Source organism: Diceros bicornis, chromosome 11 (genome assembly GCF_020826845.1).
Source record: "Diceros bicornis minor isolate mBicDic1 chromosome 11, mDicBic1.mat.cur, whole genome shotgun sequence".
Classification (NCBI taxonomy): Eukaryota; Metazoa; Chordata; class Mammalia; order Perissodactyla; family Rhinocerotidae; genus Diceros; species Diceros bicornis.
Genome location: NC_080750.1, coordinates 13190737 through 13210068, shown reverse-complemented (window position 1 = coordinate 13210068; position 19332 = coordinate 13190737). Strand labels below are relative to the sequence as shown.

At 38.9% G+C, this 19332-nt stretch overlaps 1 protein-coding gene across 3 annotated transcripts in view; it reads left to right on the top strand.

Moving 5' to 3' along the window:
* PDE5A (phosphodiesterase 5A) overlaps nucleotides 1–19332 on the top strand; it is a 131802-nt gene that overhangs the window by 31277 nt on the left and 81193 nt on the right. For all 3 annotated transcript variants that reach the window (XM_058549977.1, XM_058549979.1, XM_058549978.1), the window contains exon 3: nucleotides 1697–1786. In XM_058549977.1, the coding sequence (XP_058405960.1) occupies nucleotides 1697–1786 (90 nt within the window). The remainder of the gene's footprint in view (nucleotides 1–1696; nucleotides 1787–19332) is intronic.

The window sequence follows — 19332 nt, the reverse complement described above, 5'->3', positions numbered from 1 at the left end:
CTTTGTGTCTCAGTATAACTTTGAGCATGTTTGCAGAAAAAGCAAAAATGCAGTAGTGTTTATTTATAATATAAAATATTCAAACTGATTTTCCACCATTTTATAACTTTTTTTTTTTGCAGTTGTCTTTAATGCCGGGTTTGGCCCTCTTGGGAAAATTGGCCTCATTTCTGACCCCAATTTATGGAATCTAGTGTAATCATTTCCTTCATTCACAGCTTTGGCTTTGCATGACTTTAGACTAATTAAAAAAAATAGAAATGACCTTGAAAGATGAGAATTTTCCAATGTAGCTATTCCATATTCTCTGAAGGGAATTCCAAAAGCAGAGTTTTTAGAGCAGTGATGCTATTATTAGGTTGAACATGTAACTTCCCAAGGCTATTACTTTGAAGGGAACAACACTCATTCAGATGTTTATGTTCTGGTATGTTTTATCCATTCTAATCTTTCCTCATATAGTAGTAAGTGTCCGTTTCCTCTAGTATGTTTTCCCCCTACCTACAAGCTTTCTTTAAACTACAATAAGCTAAAAATGATCACATTTGATAACTATGATATCACTTGTTAATGAATTCCTTTGTTTATTTAACAAATGCTTTTAAGTTCCTGTGCTAATATCGGGAATACAGTGATGAACCAAAAAAAGCCCCACATAAGTTTACAGCCTAACTAACTTTAATCTTCCCAATCTAGAGTTTAATAGAAAATAGCCTGTACCTTTCTTAACCCACATTTAGAACTTTTACACACCTCTCAGAGTCCTTTGTGATTTTTGGATGTGCATGATATACTTTGTAAAAGGGGAAAGAGCTTCAAAAGATTAAGTTGTTTACAGTCTGATTGAGGCCATGCAGACTTTTGTTTTTTTGGTGATGAAGATTAGCCCTGAGCTAACATCTGTTGCCAATTCCCCTCTTTTTGCTGAGGAAGATTGGTCCTGGGCTAACATCCGTGCCCATCTTCCTCTACTTTATATGTGGGATGCCTGTCACAGCATGGCTTGGTAAGTGGTGCGTAGGTCCACGCCCACAATCCGAACCTGCAAACCCTGGGCTGCGAAAGCGGAGTGTGCAGACTTAACCAGTATACCGCTGGGCTGGCCCCCATGCAGACTTTTTATATATATTAAAAGAAAATATTTAAATTCTTATGAACACCTGAGATAGAACAGAATACTGAGGAATTATATAAACAACCATTACGAGGAAGTAAAGTCAATACTGGTAAGGTCGTTTTGGAGGTGGTAGGTTTTATAGGAAAAGTTTCAGAGCAGAGATGCTTTTCTGTTGGATGGCGCAGAAGAATCAGGTAGTGAGATGGGAACAGGCAAATTGTGTTACAGGAGAGGAGAGTTGACAGTTTTCCTGAATTTAAGTAAGGCTATCCAAATTGGTTAATAGTTTGAATTTCCTTTATTTCTTTAAGTTTATTTCTTTATTTCTATTTCCTTTATTTGTTTGAGTCCGTATTTTTTTGGTTCTAATAAACACTAGCTGCTAAAAAAACACTTAAATTTATCTTTGTCAAAGATGATATGTACTTACATGATATGATGCCTTTTACAATGATAAAATTGTCATTCAGAGCAACAAGGTAAGTCGAAGGTTAGATTTCTCTAATCTTATAAGTCGGAAAAATCAAATCAATCTTTGAACAAGTCAGTCATTAAATTGAATTTCTTTTTCCTTACTAGGATCCTCGATTCAATGCAGAAGTTGACCAAATCACAGGCTACAGGACACAAAGTATTCTTTGTATGCCAATTAAGAATCACAGGGAAGAGGTAAGCCAGTTTTCCATTTTATAAAAGGTCATCTGGAGACATTTCTCTTTTTGAAAAAAAAATTTTTACTTTGTGCGCTTATGAAATAATACTATAGTGACAAGTTAACTATAAAGTGCTTAAATGTTCCGCTCTATATTTTTTATTTAGATTTTAATTATAGGGTTGAATCCTGATAGAGACTTTACTTTGACTTAGAAATAAATTTCAGACATTTTGTTTCCTTGCTTTGCTCTTCCCAGGACCTTATTCTGTCCTAAGATATATAATTGTGGTTGCAGTTGGAATCAATTTATTTCATATTATCTTTTAAGTGTCTGAATAATGCTCATTTCATAAATGGTTATCCAATTGCAATGGTCATCAGCTGATTGTTTTCTGGATTCAAAATGAGGTTATGAAAAAATGGAAATTGTAGCTAATTCCAAGTAAATTTCATCGTGAAGTTATAACAAGCAAATGAAAATATGTTGGTTTATATTTCATCTAACTAGAAGGTTTGGATTCTGTTAGCACTGATTTCCCTCTTCGTTTATACTTATTTGAAAAAAATAGTTAATAAATTACCGATTAAACTGAATGTTTCAATTGAGTGTTTTCAACCCTGGCTGCACATTACAATCAACTGAAGAACTTCTAAAATATTACCAATTAAATCAGAATCTCTAAGGGCAAGGTCTGGATACTGATATATTTTTAAAGCTCCCCAAGTAATTCTAAAGTGTAGCCAGGGTTGAAAATGACGACTCTAAGTGAACACAGATAGATTGAAAGAGCCCATATCGGTGGTTCTTGGTCTTGGCTGCACAGTAGAATCACTTGGGAAGTAGTTAGCAATTCGAATGCCCAGGCTTCACCTTAAATCAGTCTCTGGGGTTGGGACCTGAGCATCAGGATTTTAAAGCTCCCGGTGATCACAGTTCGTGGCTGAGGTTGAGAATCGCTGCCAAGGGGTCTAGAAACACTTTGATGCGTCTGCTTGATTTATATTCAGATTCTGACATCTTTCCTTTCTCTCCTCCATCTGGTCTATTACCAAGTCCCATTGATTTTTTTCCATTAGATTGTTTCTCATTTCAATTTCTTTCTTTTCATTCCTGCTGCCTGCACCGTAATTCAGATCTGGAAGCAATGCCTGAACTTTTAAAATAGTCTTGTAAGGGGTTTCTCTACTTGCAGTCAGTTTCCTTTCAATCCACCCTGCATATGCCTTGGGAATTTTCCTAAAACACAGCTTTCTGAATCAGTGCTCCTAAAACATTAATGTGCATATGAATCACATGGGGATTTTGTTAAAATGCAGATTCTGAATTTAGTAGGTCTAGGTGGGACCTGAGATTCTTTTCTAACAAGCACCAAGTTGATGCTGACGCCCTGGGTCAGCAGATCACAATTTGATTAAGAGGATCCTGAATCAGTCACTTCTCAGTAGTCTAAAATAAGTTCTCACTGCCTTAGAGTTGCTACATGGTTTCTTAAGGAGGGTAGTTACTAAAAATACCTGCAGCTAAAACATGAATATGAGATTAATTAGTTAATTAGTAAGTTAATTAATTAATTATGTGAATGAATAAATAAAATTGAAAAGGCCGTGCATGGACTAATGGTAGCGCTATTAATTGGGTTGCCAAATATGGCAAATAAAAAGCATGTCCCATGCAATATTTGGGACATAGTTATACTAAAAAATTTACTTGTTGTTCATCTGAAATTGTTTGACTAGATATCCTGTATTTTATCAGGCAACCCTAGTTATAAACCAAGGACTATGATTCTGTGTACTTAAGAAGACAATGTTCAGCTATTAGTTAGTAATTATGGTTTAAAATCATGGCCCAAAACACAACTTCATACTGGCCAAGAGACTCAGCCTGAATTATACTCTGATTAAACTCTTTCTAAATAATGTGAACAATCTCGCCAACAGTAGGAGTTGGGAGAACCCATGAGATGTGCAGCAGAATCACCATGGTGAAGTGAGTGGGACTGCCCTTCTGTAAGAGAGCATTTTCAGGACACATATGTTTCTCTTTTTATGACTACCTGTGAGGATGATTTAAATTAAAACAAACAACAACAACAAAACCCCCAGCTGTATTGAAGTATAATTTGCCCTAAAATTTTAAGTGTACAATTTGATGAGTTTTGATAAATGTGTATACAGTCATGTAACCACCACTATCATCAAGATATAGAGCATTTCTGTCACCTCAGATATTTCCCTGTGCCCCTTTGTAGTTGATCTCCATCTCCCTCAACCCCCAGCCCCTGACAGTCACCGATCTGTTTTTTGTCTGTATTGTTTTGCCTTTTCTAGAATGTCATATAAATGGAATCCTACAGTATGAAGTCTTGTGTGTCTGGCTTCTTTCACTTAGCACATGTTGTTGCATGGGTCAGTAGTTTATTCCTTTTTATTGCTGAGTGATTTATTCCATTTTATGGATATACCACAATTTGATTATCCATTCCTCAGCTGATAGACATTTGAGTTGTTTCCAGTTTTTATCTACTATGAAAAAAGTCACTGTCAGTGTTTGCATACAGATCTTTGTGTGGACATAATGTTTTCATTTCTCTTGGGTAAATATATAGGAGAGGAACTGCCAGGTCACATGTTAGGTAAATGTTTAATTTTATAAGAGACTTCCAAACTCTTTCTCAAAGTGGCTGTACCATATGCATTCTTACCAGCAATGTATGAGAGTTCCAGTTACTTCACACCCTTGGCAACACGTGGTATTGTCAAATTTTGAAATTTTAGCCATTCTAGCGGGGATGGTTTAAATTTGATTACATGAATATATAACCCCACTCTCAGCCAAGGGCTGACGGCTCACTTACAAATATAATTAAAGTGGGTTCAGCCACAGGTCCCCAGATTGTGATTGTCCAAAGCTCTCTCTAAGATTCCTGCTGGGTTCCTGAGTGTCCTCAGGTTTCTCTGCCCCCATGCCCCTGCATCCTCCTGCTGTCTCTGTTCTACCCTGTGATGACTTGATATGAAGCCTGGGCTCTTAACTGGTTTCCTCAAAAGTTCGCTCACACCAAGCATTTTATGAGATAAAAAACCTTCAGTAACTTCACTGGGGATTTAGTAACTTTACTGAAGGGAGGGTTTCCAAATAGCTTTTTAAACATCTTGCTGACCCTACCCATTCCCTATCCTCTCCCCCTTGTTCCTTCTCCTCCCACATTCACACCACCCAGTTCGAAATTATTTCCTGTGAGAATTATTTCTTCAGAGAAAAGGAATGAAGAAAAACAGAGGAATAGACACACTCTCAGCATGGCTATGTAGTATAAAAAAGTAATTTAGCTGACTGAGAACCAAGGCCACTAAGAAGATGCAATAGATGACTTCTAGAATTATCTTTAAGTTTATAGCTACGTAAACAGACTCAGGGCAGTGTTTGCTTTTGTGTGTACTTGTGTGTGTTCTTTCTCTCATGAAGCTTTTGAAATCAGAATGGAGAGTCACAGTAGGTTTTTGGGAGTAATTGTTAAGTTTGCTTGCTCTGGGCTAGAATCCCGTTTTTACCACTTCCTTGATGAGTAACCAGTATGGAATTGGTTAATCCCTTTGCCCTTCAGTTTCCTCATCTGCAACATGGGGGTTAAAAAAAGCCCTACTTCATAGGGTTGTAAAGATTAAATACATTAATGCATGCAGAGGGCTTACCATAGTTCCTGGCACACCGGAATGGTCAATAAATGTCAGCTGTTGTTTTTTAACAGGAGACATAGAACTAACAGAGCTTTTAAGAGAGACAGGGAATGATCAAGTTATATGAAGAGGTCATTGGCCACATAGTAACCAGCACAGTCCTGACTTAACTGGTGTGTTACCTGACATAACTGGGTTGTTATCCTCTAACAAACCTGAAGCTTAAAAGAAAAATGCTTTTCACTGTTTTTCCTCATAAATGAGGCAAAATGAATTTGTTGTCTTCTCTTTGTGTTAGTCCAACTGTGGTAAGCCAGCACTGATTCCAACTACCAAGGAACCTAAAATGAAATGTGATTATTGACTGTTTACAAAATGTCCTTTACGTGCCTTTCAGTGACCCCAGTTTCTTAAGGCATAGGTATCAACTCTGGAAAGCTGCTTGAACGGAGCAGTTGAATATGGAGTCCTAAAGTCTGAACTATATAACATAGTCCAGAAAATTCAGGAAGATTTTTAAGATTTAGTAAAATATATAATCTCATTTGTCTCTTCTTGTGAAGCAGTTCAACTAATTAAAAATTTTCACGACTTCTTTTCATTGATGTTATAATCTTAAGTGTAATAGATACAGCAATACCTTTTTAGAAGTCAGGATCATAGATACTCCCAAACTTCTCTAACAGACATTTTTAAAAAAAATCTTAGAGAATAAGCTTTTGCAATCTTCTCTTCTCCCTATTCCCTTCCAAGAGAATGAGGTTAATGGACAAAGTAGGGGAAAAAAACTGGAAAGCTTGAGAAGGCTAAAATAATTTATTTTGGAAAGGTCAAAGAGCTACTGGCTAGAGAAAAATGAATGAAGACAGAAAGAAAAAGGTCAAGGGAGAGAAGAGAGCCAGCCTGGGCTGTGTGTTAGAGTGGTTTGAGGACTGTGGGGTGGGACTCTGGAAATAACTGCCTATCTTGTGGAAACTATTCTAAAGACCTGGCTTATACTAATTCGTTTAAGCTTCATAACAACCATAGGAGGTGGTCATTATTTATTCCCACTTAACAGATGAGGAAACAGACGCAGAACCTTCAGGGAACTCACCCAAAGTCACATGACTAAAAACTGGTGAAGCTGAGATTCAATCCTAGGCAGTCGGACTGCGGGGTCATAATGTGGGAAGGTGGGCTTCTTACAATTCTGCTGTGGATGATGACTGCACTGTACTTTCTCCCCCTCCCTGCAGTGTTTTCTTGAACAGTTGTGGTAAACCTTTAAATGATGGTTGATTTGGGTGGGGGGAGGGGAGGTACACTACTGATGTGTTTAATGTGGCTCCACGCAGAAGCAGGACCGGAAGGTGGAAACAAGGAGACTGGCTGTATTCTGATGGCTTTTCCAAGTTAAGTGTTTAAAACACTCTGCAGACAGACTTTTTAAAATGAAAAAATAAAAAGAGTGAAGGAGAAAGATGGATCAGAGTCACATCGTCTATAATGTCTTAAGAGGAATCCATCCAATAAACTAGAGGAAATCTTGACCAGAGATGAAAGAGTTACAGGAGTATGCTTCTTATTCATCTGGCCAATGTGCTCCAGAGAAGAACCATATCGGGCACATGAAGCACAATGAAGAAAATTGCAGCAAGTGTGTGAATTTTTAGGGCTGCTGTTAAATTTCTTTCATACTTAATGCTGCATTTTTTGGACCTGGGCACTTGAACCAGTTTTTATTTTTGTCACTTGCATTAGTTATTTCTGTAACCAGACAATTCTTTTATGTTCAGTGAAGAAGTGCAAGGAAATTCAACTCTTTCTCTGTATCTCAGGTGACCTATTTCTGAAATACTGCCCTCCTCTGAAGTATTGCTCGTTATGACCTGGTAGAGATGGGTGTTCTTTTTTATTTATAGGGGCTGCACCAATGAGGTAGCAGGCAGGACATTGCGAAATAATGCAAGTTCTGTGAAAATTTCCTATTGATCTGAGCTGGAGATTATATCCAATAATGTCTTTCAAGCTAGGCTGAAACACCTGTTTTCTCTTGGTTGAAAGTCAACTCCAGTTATTAAGCAGAAATCTAATTTGGAATCAGAGCTCTTTTCCACCTTATCTATTTTTGTTTTAGCATTTGATTTGATTTTATCATACTTGATGATATGCTTATAATTCTTTGATGCAAATATAACAGAATTTATGATAAATCTTTTTACAATTGTGATAAAGGAGTATTTTAGCTAAATATCTAATTATTTCTATCTTCCTTTAAAAAAAACCTGAAAATTTTCAAAAAATATCAGCTAATTTTTATGAGATAAATACTTGGATGGATCAAAGAGATTTAATGCCTGCCAAAAATCACAAAATAAAGCAGTAATGGAATCAGATGTGTAATTCCAACTGCAATGTACAAAAGTGAATGTTTTCTAGAATTTAAGCTATATGATTTTATCTTCTCATTTTAAAATATTCTCATTTTTTCCCCTGAATTATTTTGTTTGGACAAGTAATTATTGAATCACTGTACTATGTAGAGCAGTGAGGATCTAAAAAAAAAGGAAGCAAGGAAGATACTTGCTTTAAATTTTTTTTCAATTTGTTGCTGTGGATCTTGTATACCAGAAATTAAATATCGATACAAAGCAACAAGACAAATGTTAAATGAGTTCAATATTTGACACACAAGTGCAAAGGAAGGACTAGATTTTGAGAGCTACAGAAGTCACAGAGGATGGAAGAAGCTGTGGTTTCATAGGGCAGATGCCTGCTGTGTTTATCCCAGAGCCCTAAGAGAGGAAGCACATCCAGGCCCTCCATGAGAGGTGCAGGCAGAGGAGATGCTTGTCTGTGATCTCAGGCTCACAGTACTGACTGGGTCTTTCTTAAGTTTGACAAGTAACCTTGGAACAGATAAACGTTATGGTTTTATGCATAATCCTTCAATTCTAAGTCAGACTAGATGAAAATATAGCTACAAAAATAAGCAGAGTTAATCTAGATCTATTTTAATCTTAAAGAATTGGCCAAGTAGCCAATGTGTTGTTTTTTTAACTTATAAATTGTTGATTGCATTTATTCCCCTGCGATATTCTTTCTTGTGGCTTGGTTTTAGAAACAAAACAAAAGCACTCTGCAAAGTTTCCGTTTGTTCTGGACTTGATGTCATGATGCTGATGATCTTTTCATTTTCCTTTTCCACATTGCCCTTTAAATAATAAACAAGTGTGTTTTACGAAGAAGAAGGTGGTAACCACTGTCCTAAGGAAAACACATTTCTTAAGAGCAGCAGATGAAAAACATGGTGCTAATAGGTTAAATCCCTGAGGCTACACTACTGATCCGGGAGAAGAAGAAAGGGTGAATAAAAGCTTGAGACTGAAGATTAAATTAATGGTACGCTGTATTCACCCAAATCTTATTTTTAATGCTCAGAAAATTTGGTTCAGACTGAATGCTATGTTTTATTCAATATGAGGCCTATCTTCATTAGTACTTGCAGGATAACCATTCCAGCACTTGTTGGAATACATTACATTTTTAATTTAATAGATCATTTATAAATTTAGTTTTGAGAAGTTTTACATAGGCCCTGAATAATGCAGGTCTGGAACCAGTTGCAGATAAGCAGATAAGCATAAACAATTGCTTTGTTATAATATCTGACTCAGAGCCACACCATTAGACTCTTGGATGGATTTTGATTATTAAATAATTTTCATTTTTTCATGCATTCTTAAAGAATTAAGGTGGTGCAATGAAATAGTTCCTCTCAATAGATATATGTGCAAACATCTATATTCATCTATTAAGAGCTAAGGTTACATAGATAAAGTCCTCTATAAATTGTTTAAATACTCTGTATTCCTTCTTATTAAATCCTCATCTAAAAATCCCTACTTGTTTCTCTTCTACCATAGAGTGGAAATTAATATTCCAGGCTTAGTTTAAATTGAAGAGCAAGAGATGATGATCTTATAAAATTTTTGAATCATGTTTTTCTGTATCACTTCATAGCAGTGAAATAAAGCAAAAATACCTGGATTTAGAATTCCAGATATATTTGATTATTAAAAATTATTTGATGATCATGAGTATTATATTAGTTATCTCTTGCAACATAACAAATTACCCTAAGCTTAGTGATTTTGGACAAGAGACATTTATTATCTCACAGTTTCTGTGGTTCAGGAATTCTGCAGTGGCTTAGCTGGCTGGGTGGTTTTGGCCCAGATTACCTGCAGGGGGGGCAGCACTCAGGATATGAGAGAGATGTTTGACTCAGGCCTGAGTGTCCACTCCCCAGAGGGCTCACACACATGGTTCTTGGCAGGAGGCCTCAGTTAGTGTCCTTGTCACGTGGCAGAGAGCGAGCAAGGAGGAGCAGTAGCGCCTTTGTATGACCAAGTCTGCAGAGACGTACACCGTCACTTCATAGTACTCTGTTCTTTAGAGGCCAGGCATCGAGTCCAGCCCAAACTCAAGAGCAGGGGAATTAGGCTCCACCTCTTGAAGAGAGGAGTATCAAAGAATTTGTGGAGATGTTTTGAAACCAGCAGAAGTACTAAATATATTTTGAAGCTTTATTCTCTGTCCTTAAAACTGGCCAGATGATAAAAGAGGAACTCCACTCATTAATTAAAATAATATTTAAAAATTATTATTTCTCAACCTGGTACTAAAAAATAATATGAACTACCAGAGGCAACATAGGCTGGATTTAAAAAAGGTGGCGAGTTGGTGTGTATGCTTTGCCAGGTTGGCATGAGTCACAGGGAAAAGAGGAAGTAGAGAATTAAAAGAGGAAGATGGAGGAGGAAAAGAGGAAGATGTCTGCTTCTTTGGGCTGTGGCAAATGATTGAGGCGTTAAAAGGCTTCTAAAATGTTAGGTCATAAATGCTAGTCTACATGAGACCACTGTTTCCATGTAATTTCAATACTTTGCTTTGAAAGTATTGAAACAGTCACTGGTATATCTCTTTCTGCACCGTTGTTTTCTGCCTCTGTCCTGGATCAGGAGCGGAGGGAATGTGTTTAGCACTTGGGCACCGTGTTTGCTTGAGTGTAAACTGGAAGGAGGGAGTGTCCTGGAGATAAGTCCGTGCAGGCAGAGAGGCAAGATCACGAAGAGCCTTCTAAAGCCATGGAAAGGAGGTGCTGAATTTTTTTTTAAGCCGGGAAACATTTGCTATATTTAAAGATCTGTAGGGCCACAGCATTAAGGATGAACAGTTCTCTTTGTTTAATATCTAACCCAGAGCCACATAATTTGACACTTGATAGATTTTGATAATTAAATAATTTCCATATTTGTTCATACATGGAGAAAGTACTGTGTCTCGAAGCGGGGAAGTTGGTAAGGAAGCTTTTGCAGTAATCCAGACTACAAGTGGACACAGGCTGAGGCGGAGGGAACAAGAAGAGTGGATTTGTTACACTTCTGTTTGGGAGGTTGAGGGATTGATTTGATGGAAGGTTAAGTAGAAGGAAGAATCTAGAATACTTCCTAGGTTTTTTAGATAGGATGCAACGGGGAAAGTTGTGATAGTCCCTAAAATAAAACATGCAACAGAGAGAATTGGTTTGTGGGGATGACAACAGTTAGGTCCTTTTTGGGATATGTTGTACTGTCTACTGCTTTCTCCGCTCTCCTCATGTCTCAGTGCTGCCTCCCCAGCCCACCTTCAGCTGATGGCCTGCTTACTATTTCAGCAAAAAAATTTTCAATTAGAAGAATCTTTCCACAAGAGGACTTCGCCAGTCTCTTCCCCTGCTCCTGCACCTGAGTCCATATGCTTCTGTTTCCCTTCTACTTTAACCGTCTCTGAAATAGCAAAGGTCAGTCTCACACGTGTACACTAGATCTCATCCTGTTTTTTCTGCTCAAAGACACGGCTCAGCAGGTCTTCCCTCTATGTGCAGAATCACCAAAATTCCCCTCTCTACCAAATTAGTTTATCACTCTACAAATATGCTGTTATTTCTCCCATCTTAAAAACAAAAATAAACACCCATTGGCCTACACATCTCCTTTCGGAAAACACCCATGTCTCTGATCACCATCAGAGCAAAACTCTTTGAAAGAGATGTCCACGCTCGCCATTTCCATTTCCTTCCATCCTTGCTTGAACACACTCCACCCAAGCCTTTACCCTCCCCATTCTATGGAAGCTCTTGGCAAGGTCCCCTGGCTTCTGTAGGGCAAGAGCTGGTGATCATTTCTCAGTTCTCAGCTTACTCGGCCTGTCAGCAGCATGTGACATTCTTAGCGGTCACTCATTGTTTTCACTTGCTTTCCAGGACCTCAGACCCCCCAGTTTTCCTCTTGTCTCTTTGAGCATCTCTCTCTCTCCTTAGCTGGTGTCTGCTCATCACAGTGCTGCTAAATGGCTCAGCCCTGGACCCTCTTCTCTGCTCTGACGACACTCACTCCCTCTGTGACTTTATTTACTCTCCTGGCTTTAAATACCGTATATGTGCTGACCAAACTTATATGGCAGCTGTGCTGTTTCGTCAGTTTAAACTCATATTTCAACTGCTTACTTGACTGCTGTACCTACATATGTCTCACAGGCACTTAACATCTAAAACCCAACTCCTGGTCTTCCTTTCCATCAAAGCTGCTCCATACTTGTCCCCATGCAGTGAACAATTTGGCTATCACTCTAGTTATTCAGGCTGAATTCCCTGAAGCCATCTCTGCCTTCTTTCCCTCACAGCAGATGCCTGGTTAATTAGCAAACACTATTGCCTGTCCCGTCCATCACTCGTCTCCACCTGCGCTTCTAACCCCCTGCGCTTCTAACCCCCGGCTCAAACCATCAATATGTAGCACCTGAATTATTACAGTAGCCCCCTGACTAGTATCCCTGCCTCAAGCCTTTAACTCCCTATGGTCTAGTCTCAACACAAATTTTATAAAATATGTTAGATCTCATCACTCGCCTGTTCAAAAATCTCCAGTGTATTTCCACCTCACTCTATAAGAATAGTCGCACATGATCTGGCTCCAATGCCCCTCTGATCTCTTCTCCTATTATCTCTCCCCACTCCCCCCCCAACCCCCAATCCTCTCCAGTACAGTGGCAGTCTTGCTGTTTCTCAATAAATCAGGTAAGCTCCAGCCCCAGGGCCTTTGCACTTGCTGTTCCCTCTGTCTGGAAGTCTCTTCCCTAGTTATTCACATGGCTCACTCTCTCATCTCCTTCAGGTTTTTACTCCAGTGACATCTCCATAAGACTTTGGCCATCCTTATTAAATATCAACCATTACTTCCATCCCTGCTCTGTTTTCTCCATAATGCTTAAGCACTCAATCACCATTTCACATACTACACATTAAACCTACTGGTTTGTTTCTGTTTCCCCTCACTAGCCTGAAAGCCCCATGCGAGCAAGGTGAGATGAGAATGCTTCACAGAGGAGGCGACATTTAAGCTGCATTTGTAGTATGCAATAACCTAGTTTACTTGAGAACTTATAGTATGATTCTTTTTCAGAAGTGTTTTTTTACCATCTTAAAGCATGATAACCAAAATAGACTGGCAAATTAAGGGATCTCAAGCAGAGATTTAAATAAAGGCTATGTGGTAAATAGCAGTAGGGCTAGGATCTTCCTGCTGATCTTGAGAGATCAATAGTAACTTCTTTGTTGATATTATTATCCCCATTTTAGATGAGGAAATATGGACTTGGTCAAGTTAGGGAAATTTCCCAATGTTACATATCTTTTAGGTGTTGACAGAGCTGGAATTCAGACCCATGTCGTCTTATTCTAAGGCTGCATTTTTCTCACTATGAAATCATTATCTTCTTTCATTTTTATTAATGATTATACCTGAAAAGCTACCAACCAACTCTTTTTCTATTTTAGCTTTTGAAAATGCAAGTTATAGACTGGAATAATATAATAACAAAATCTAGAGTTGCAAACAATGATTCTACATACTATTAATTACTCTGTATATTAACTGGCACAGCCGTCTGGAGGAGGACAGTCTTTTTGTGCTGGTAACACCTACAACTAGGAGTTTTGCGAGTGAGACTGATGTCTGCATCTGAGCTTCCATATATGATTACCTTTTCAGGCTCATCTTCCATTTGGAGGAAAAAACACTTAAGAGAGAAAATTGTGTTTTAACTCTGATAACATAATAGACTGTATTCTCTATGTGAAGAATTTGTTGAATGTAAATAAAATGATGAATATACACACACACATGGTTTTCTCCTGGATCTGTTAAGCTAAATGAAATGGATATCTAGCTTCTCACGGCTGTGATGCGGTTAGCTGGACCAGTAGAGGCAAGAGCAGGGATCTGAACACTCAGTTCAGCTCTAATTAGGAAGGTATTCTCTCAGCCCCTTTGATACCAACTTTAATTGATAAATGAGATTCAGCTTTTCAGTGTTTTGATGCACAAAACTTGCTTTTTGCCACTTTTGCTGTGTTATCTCTCTTCTGTTTGTGTTAGGTGCACATTATGGGCACACCCCTTTCCCCTGTAATTATCAGGAAGCTTGATTAGCACAACATCTTACCAGGCTGTAGCGACGTGGACCTGTTATAAGTGCAGGCAGTGCTGGAACAAGCCTGATCCTGGTTTAATAGAATCCAGATCCAACAACACTGTCCAGAGTAAGCCTGTGCTTTGCAGGCCAGCACCTGGCAGAATGCAGGATACCACCCTGAAAATAAATCTTAGTTACTAAATAGCTCCAAGGCTCTGAAGTCATTTTTGGCAATGTCACGTAAAAGGTGGGCACAAACAGTGGTAGAATTATCCTGATACAAAGTGCAGTTTGTACAATATATATTGAGTATACAATTTTGTTGTTGTTATTTTGGACATATTCCCAATTAGGCAGAGAGACAGTTTGAAAGAAAGAGCTCCAACTCTGTAGCAAAAATGACTTGGTCTTGAGTGCTGGCTTCAGATCAGTGATTCTTGAAGCAAGCTTCTTCACCTCTCTGTGCCGTAGGTCACTCATCTGTGAAGTTTTAACATGAAGTACAAACACTTAGGGGGGCTTGGAAAGTCCTAGGGAGACAAGGAATGTGACAGTGCCCACGGCAGAGCTCTTCAGCTAGTGAAGATTCAGAAAAGGTCCCTTTCCTCCCTTCAGAGTGTTGCAAGACCAGACAAATGGAGGCATGGAAAGTTAAGTAACAACAGTTAAACACTGAACATGGGAAAGACAGCAGGTTCTTTTCTGCTATGTGACCTTTGTGTCTCTGGCAGTTTTTAAAGGGCATGAAAGGAGACTCTGCTCACAGTAGCTATGTGCTGCTCTGTCTCAGACCTGAATCTCCGTATCCCAAGGGACGTAAAGGTCTAATAAGGTAAAAGGTCCCTGTGGTTCTAGATCTGAGACCTTTGCCTCATTGCTTAAAAGCTAGTGTGGCAGAGAGATTAGTATTTGGCAGGGAAGAGGAATTTTTTTGTGCAAAGGGATAAGAATAAACACCAGGATCAAGAATTATGCCCAGCATCCCCTTGTCTGGAAGGAATCCAGGCGCAGGTTGGCACCACTCCCACTGGATGTTCCTGGGGCAGGACAGCTACCAACCCCCAGAGGCTGGATTTGTCTTAGTTCTTCTGGGGAACAGAGCAAATGGTCAGGGCCTCAGCCTGCTCTACCAGGACAGCCGGGAACTGGGCACGCGGACCACCACTTTCATGTGCTGTCAGCGATTGCAAATTTACTTTTAAAACTTTTAAATACTTTTTGAAAACTAAGTCAAATTTTACATACAGTAAGACACACAGATCTTAATGTACAATTTGATGAGTTTCGACAAATGTATATACATGTGTGTAACTAACACCCCACTCAAGATATAGAACACTTTTCATCACCCCAGTCGGTCCCCACCACCCATGGGCAACACTGTTCTGATTTCTGTCACCACAGGTTAATTCTGCTTTTTCTTGAAGAATCTACTTATTTTTGAAACTGCATTATTATCTATTTTCCCCTGAAACATAGGACATTTTTATGTTGTATAAGTGGTTCTTGGCTATAAAAATGTGTCATAAGATTTATAATTAAAGTCAAAGAAAACAGAACTTTTAGCAGCTATCTTCAGATCTGTTTTTGTTTCTTAAAGTTATAATTTTGAAATTGTTTCATTCCCTTTGATGAAAATATGCATTAAGATAAGCCCATGTATGGGATTTGAAGACAGCCTTGGATGTACTAGAAAACCCTTGGTCTTCACAATTCCTTTAGTTTAAAGAATAGTGCCTAAGAACCTGTATTTTATACTGCTGCTGGTTTCACTTTACCTGGGGAAGCAGTAGAAAGAATGTAGGCTTTGGCATCAGACCTGGAGAGCATGTGGGTCTGTGCATTCTTGGACCACCTATTTAACTTTTCTGAACATCAGCTGCCTCTGTGATTAAATGGGAATAATAATATCTCCCTGCAAGGGTTGTGCCAGAGGTTAAATGGATTAACAGATACTAAGTGCCTGTCACATAGCAGGCCCTCCCTTCTCCTTTTTTTAAATGGCAAACTTTTTAGCATTATGAATTTTTCTTTTTTTTGGCTGGGAATAGATTTATTAACTATATTAGAGACATTGGCCATTGATCATGTATTGCTGATGCCAGTTATCTTCAGGGCACTGCTGTTTATATCTTGCAACTTCCTAGAAGCTTCTCTTCACCTTGGCTGCCTCTTCCTAGTCACCCAAGCTGTGAGAGGAAACTACAAGCACCCACTACTTCTACATTCATACTTGTGTTGTCCCCAACCCTAGAATATCCAGAAATGTACTCTTGAGAGAGAGAGTAGGTATAGTGGTGCGTGTACATTACAGATGGGTAAAATGGATCACAACCAAATAAAGGCAGTCTTACCAGTCATTTAAAGAAATATCAAACCTCGATTCTCAAATTTATTAATAAAAGCCAAACAACCCAAACAAAACAGTCAAAATTGGTAAAGGTACATGTAGACAACACAGAAGAGGAAAACCAAGATAGCAGATAAAAATTAAAAAGTGGTTCATTTGCTCTAGTAATCAAGAGAATGCAAATTAAAACAACAATAAGATACAGTTTTATACCTATCAGATTGACAAAGATTAAAAAGCCTGATAATACTAGGTGCTGATTAGGATATGAGCTTAGTAAGAACCCTTACATATCGCTAGGAAAGGTATAAATTTCTGTAATCCCTTTGAAGATTTCATCAAAGAAGCTCTTGCACATGTGCACAAGGAGACCTATATAGAGATGTTCCTTGTAGATGGTTCAGAATAGCAGAAAATTGCGATCAGTCCAAACATTTGGGGATGAAATGAATAAAATTTGTATAGAATACAATGGGACTGGGAAGGAGAAAGTCCAATTTAATTTAGTCTTAAGAAAGGAGAACATCACCAATATTAACACTTAGCTCTGTATCAGTGGTTCTCAAAGTGGTTTTTGTCCCTAGACCACTGGCACTTGGCATCACCTGAGAACTTTTAGTAAAACAAATTCTCAGGCCCCAACCCAGATCTACTGAATCTGAAACTCTGGGGGTGGGAACTCAGCAAGCTGTGTTTTAACAAGCCCCACACTACCACTGTTCTAGATGACAAAGACAGGGACTTTTATGACGATCTTATTCACTGCGATTTTCTATATTTTTAAAATTAAAAGTTGAAACTAACAATCTGAAGCTTTTCTTTCCCACTCTCCCAAAGTCCGTCTAGGCTGTGAATTTCAACTCCATAACCAAAGGCTTATTAAGAGCATAAGCTCATTACTGCCTCATAAAGTTCTCAGATGTGGACAGATCTCTTAGTATCAAGCAAAGGGTAGAAAAAAAAATTGGGCAGATATTATTGACTATTATTCAGATGTGTAGCATCCAGTAAGTACATCACCCTAAAACTGATCCCTCTGACACTTCTCCTGTTATCATCAACAGCAAATATCTATCTAGCATTGAGTACCTTCAGAACAATGCAGAGTACTGATGCTCCCGTAAGGCATAAGGTATAAATCATGTCCCTAGAAAACAACCTAGTTGGAGAGTCAGGATGTGAGTATAGAAGACGAGGTTAAAAATGAGAATACCCCACTGTAAGATGTAGGGCATACACAGTTGCTGCACAGAATTTCAGAGGAGTTTGAAGGGAAGCTTTTTGGAGACTCAGCCTCAGTAGAGAAAGTGGAAGTAATATTTCAAGGAATGATGTGAACAAAGGTCATTGTAGCATTCTAACTTAAATACCCATGTAAAAAGTGATCCTAGTTCAGGTTGAGGGTATGGAATCAGAGTCTTCACCTAGAGATAGATGGAACCATTAAAAAGTCTTGAGTAATGAGGTAATTTGTACATGCAAAGCAGTGTCCCAAGAAGATAAATTTGGCATAAGTGTCAAAGATGGACTAAAGGCAAAAAAACAATTAGCAATGAGATGTCAGGGCCTTCAACAACGTGAAGATTTAGATGGTGAAACACAAGATACAATACTGGGTAAAGAAAAATGAAAAAGGAATGGAAAAATGTGAAAATAATTCTAATGGAAGGTATCAGTTTCTTATTGCTGCTGTAAAAAACTACCAGAAACTTAGTAGCTTAAAACAATGCAAATGTATTGTGTCATAGTTTTGGAGTTCAGAGTCCAAAATAGTTCTCACTGGGCTAAAATCACAGTGTCAGCAGGGGTGTGTTCCTATGTGGAGTCTCTAAGAGGGGAAGAATCTGTTCTCTTGCCTTTTCCCGGTTCTACAGGCTGCCCACATCCCTTGGCTTGTGGCCCCTTCCTCCATCTTCAAAACCTGCAGCATAGGGTCTTCAAATCTCTGACTCTGACTCTTCTGCCTCCCACTTTCCCTCATAAGGATTCTTGTGATTTCACTGGGCCCAGGCAGATGATTCAGGATAGTCTCCTCATCTCCAGATCCTTAACTATCACATCTGCAAAGTCGCTTTTGCCTTTAAGGTAACATGTTCACAGGTTCTGGGGATTAGGACGAGGATATCTTTGGGAGCCATTATTTTTCCTACCACATGGAATATGACCATGATTTGATGATTGCCTAGGGTTTGGAAGAGAGGTGGAAAAGCCTGGATTGGTCATGTCAGCCGTCTCGTTTTCAGTTTGCTCATCTGCAAAATAGGGGTGGAGAAGTGGGTAGGGGTGGGATTCCCTTCCAAGCCTAACACTGACTAGAATGTCAGCTCCCTGAGGCCAGGGATTTGTGTCTGTCTTGTTCACTACTGGTGTCTTCACTGTCTAGAACAGTAACTGATACATATTAATAGGCGCTCAGTAATTATTTGTTGAATAGAATGTTTGTTGCCAAATGAATGACTGAGTCAAGGAAAAGTTTGAAAAGAGCACAGGGGAGAATTCTCCACTGGCCCCTGTCTACATTAAGTTCTTGTTTTCTTGGTGACGTAAGGTTTTTGGCTCAGGTTGTAGATGGTCTAGAATCCTGTCATTATGATGAGACATTCTGCTGGTGGGAGAGAGGGAGAGCTGAGATTTGTAGTCTGTTCTTTTTCTCACTTGCTTTTAGCCTCCATGCTGAGCATCCCCTGGAAGTAGGAATGGGGAAATACATTGGGACTGATGTATGGCCTCAGGAGGGGTCTGGGGCAGCTGCTGATAGAAGAAATTGCTCACTGTGGCAATGATCAGTTGCCCCTGAAACGACCAGCTGTCACATTCCATGCTGCTCACCCAGCGAGAGTCAAGGCTTACCCTTTGCATTCCTAAAAGAACACTTGACCCCATGAGGACATAATATCCATTTATGCTGTGGAAAGTGCCAGTAAAATAGAAAACGGAGAAGATTCTTTGTGCTTAAAAAATATATCATGAAGTATTGGTGTTTGAGGGTATGGATAGCCAGCAGGTAGGCAGAAGTATTGGTTTCTGGTA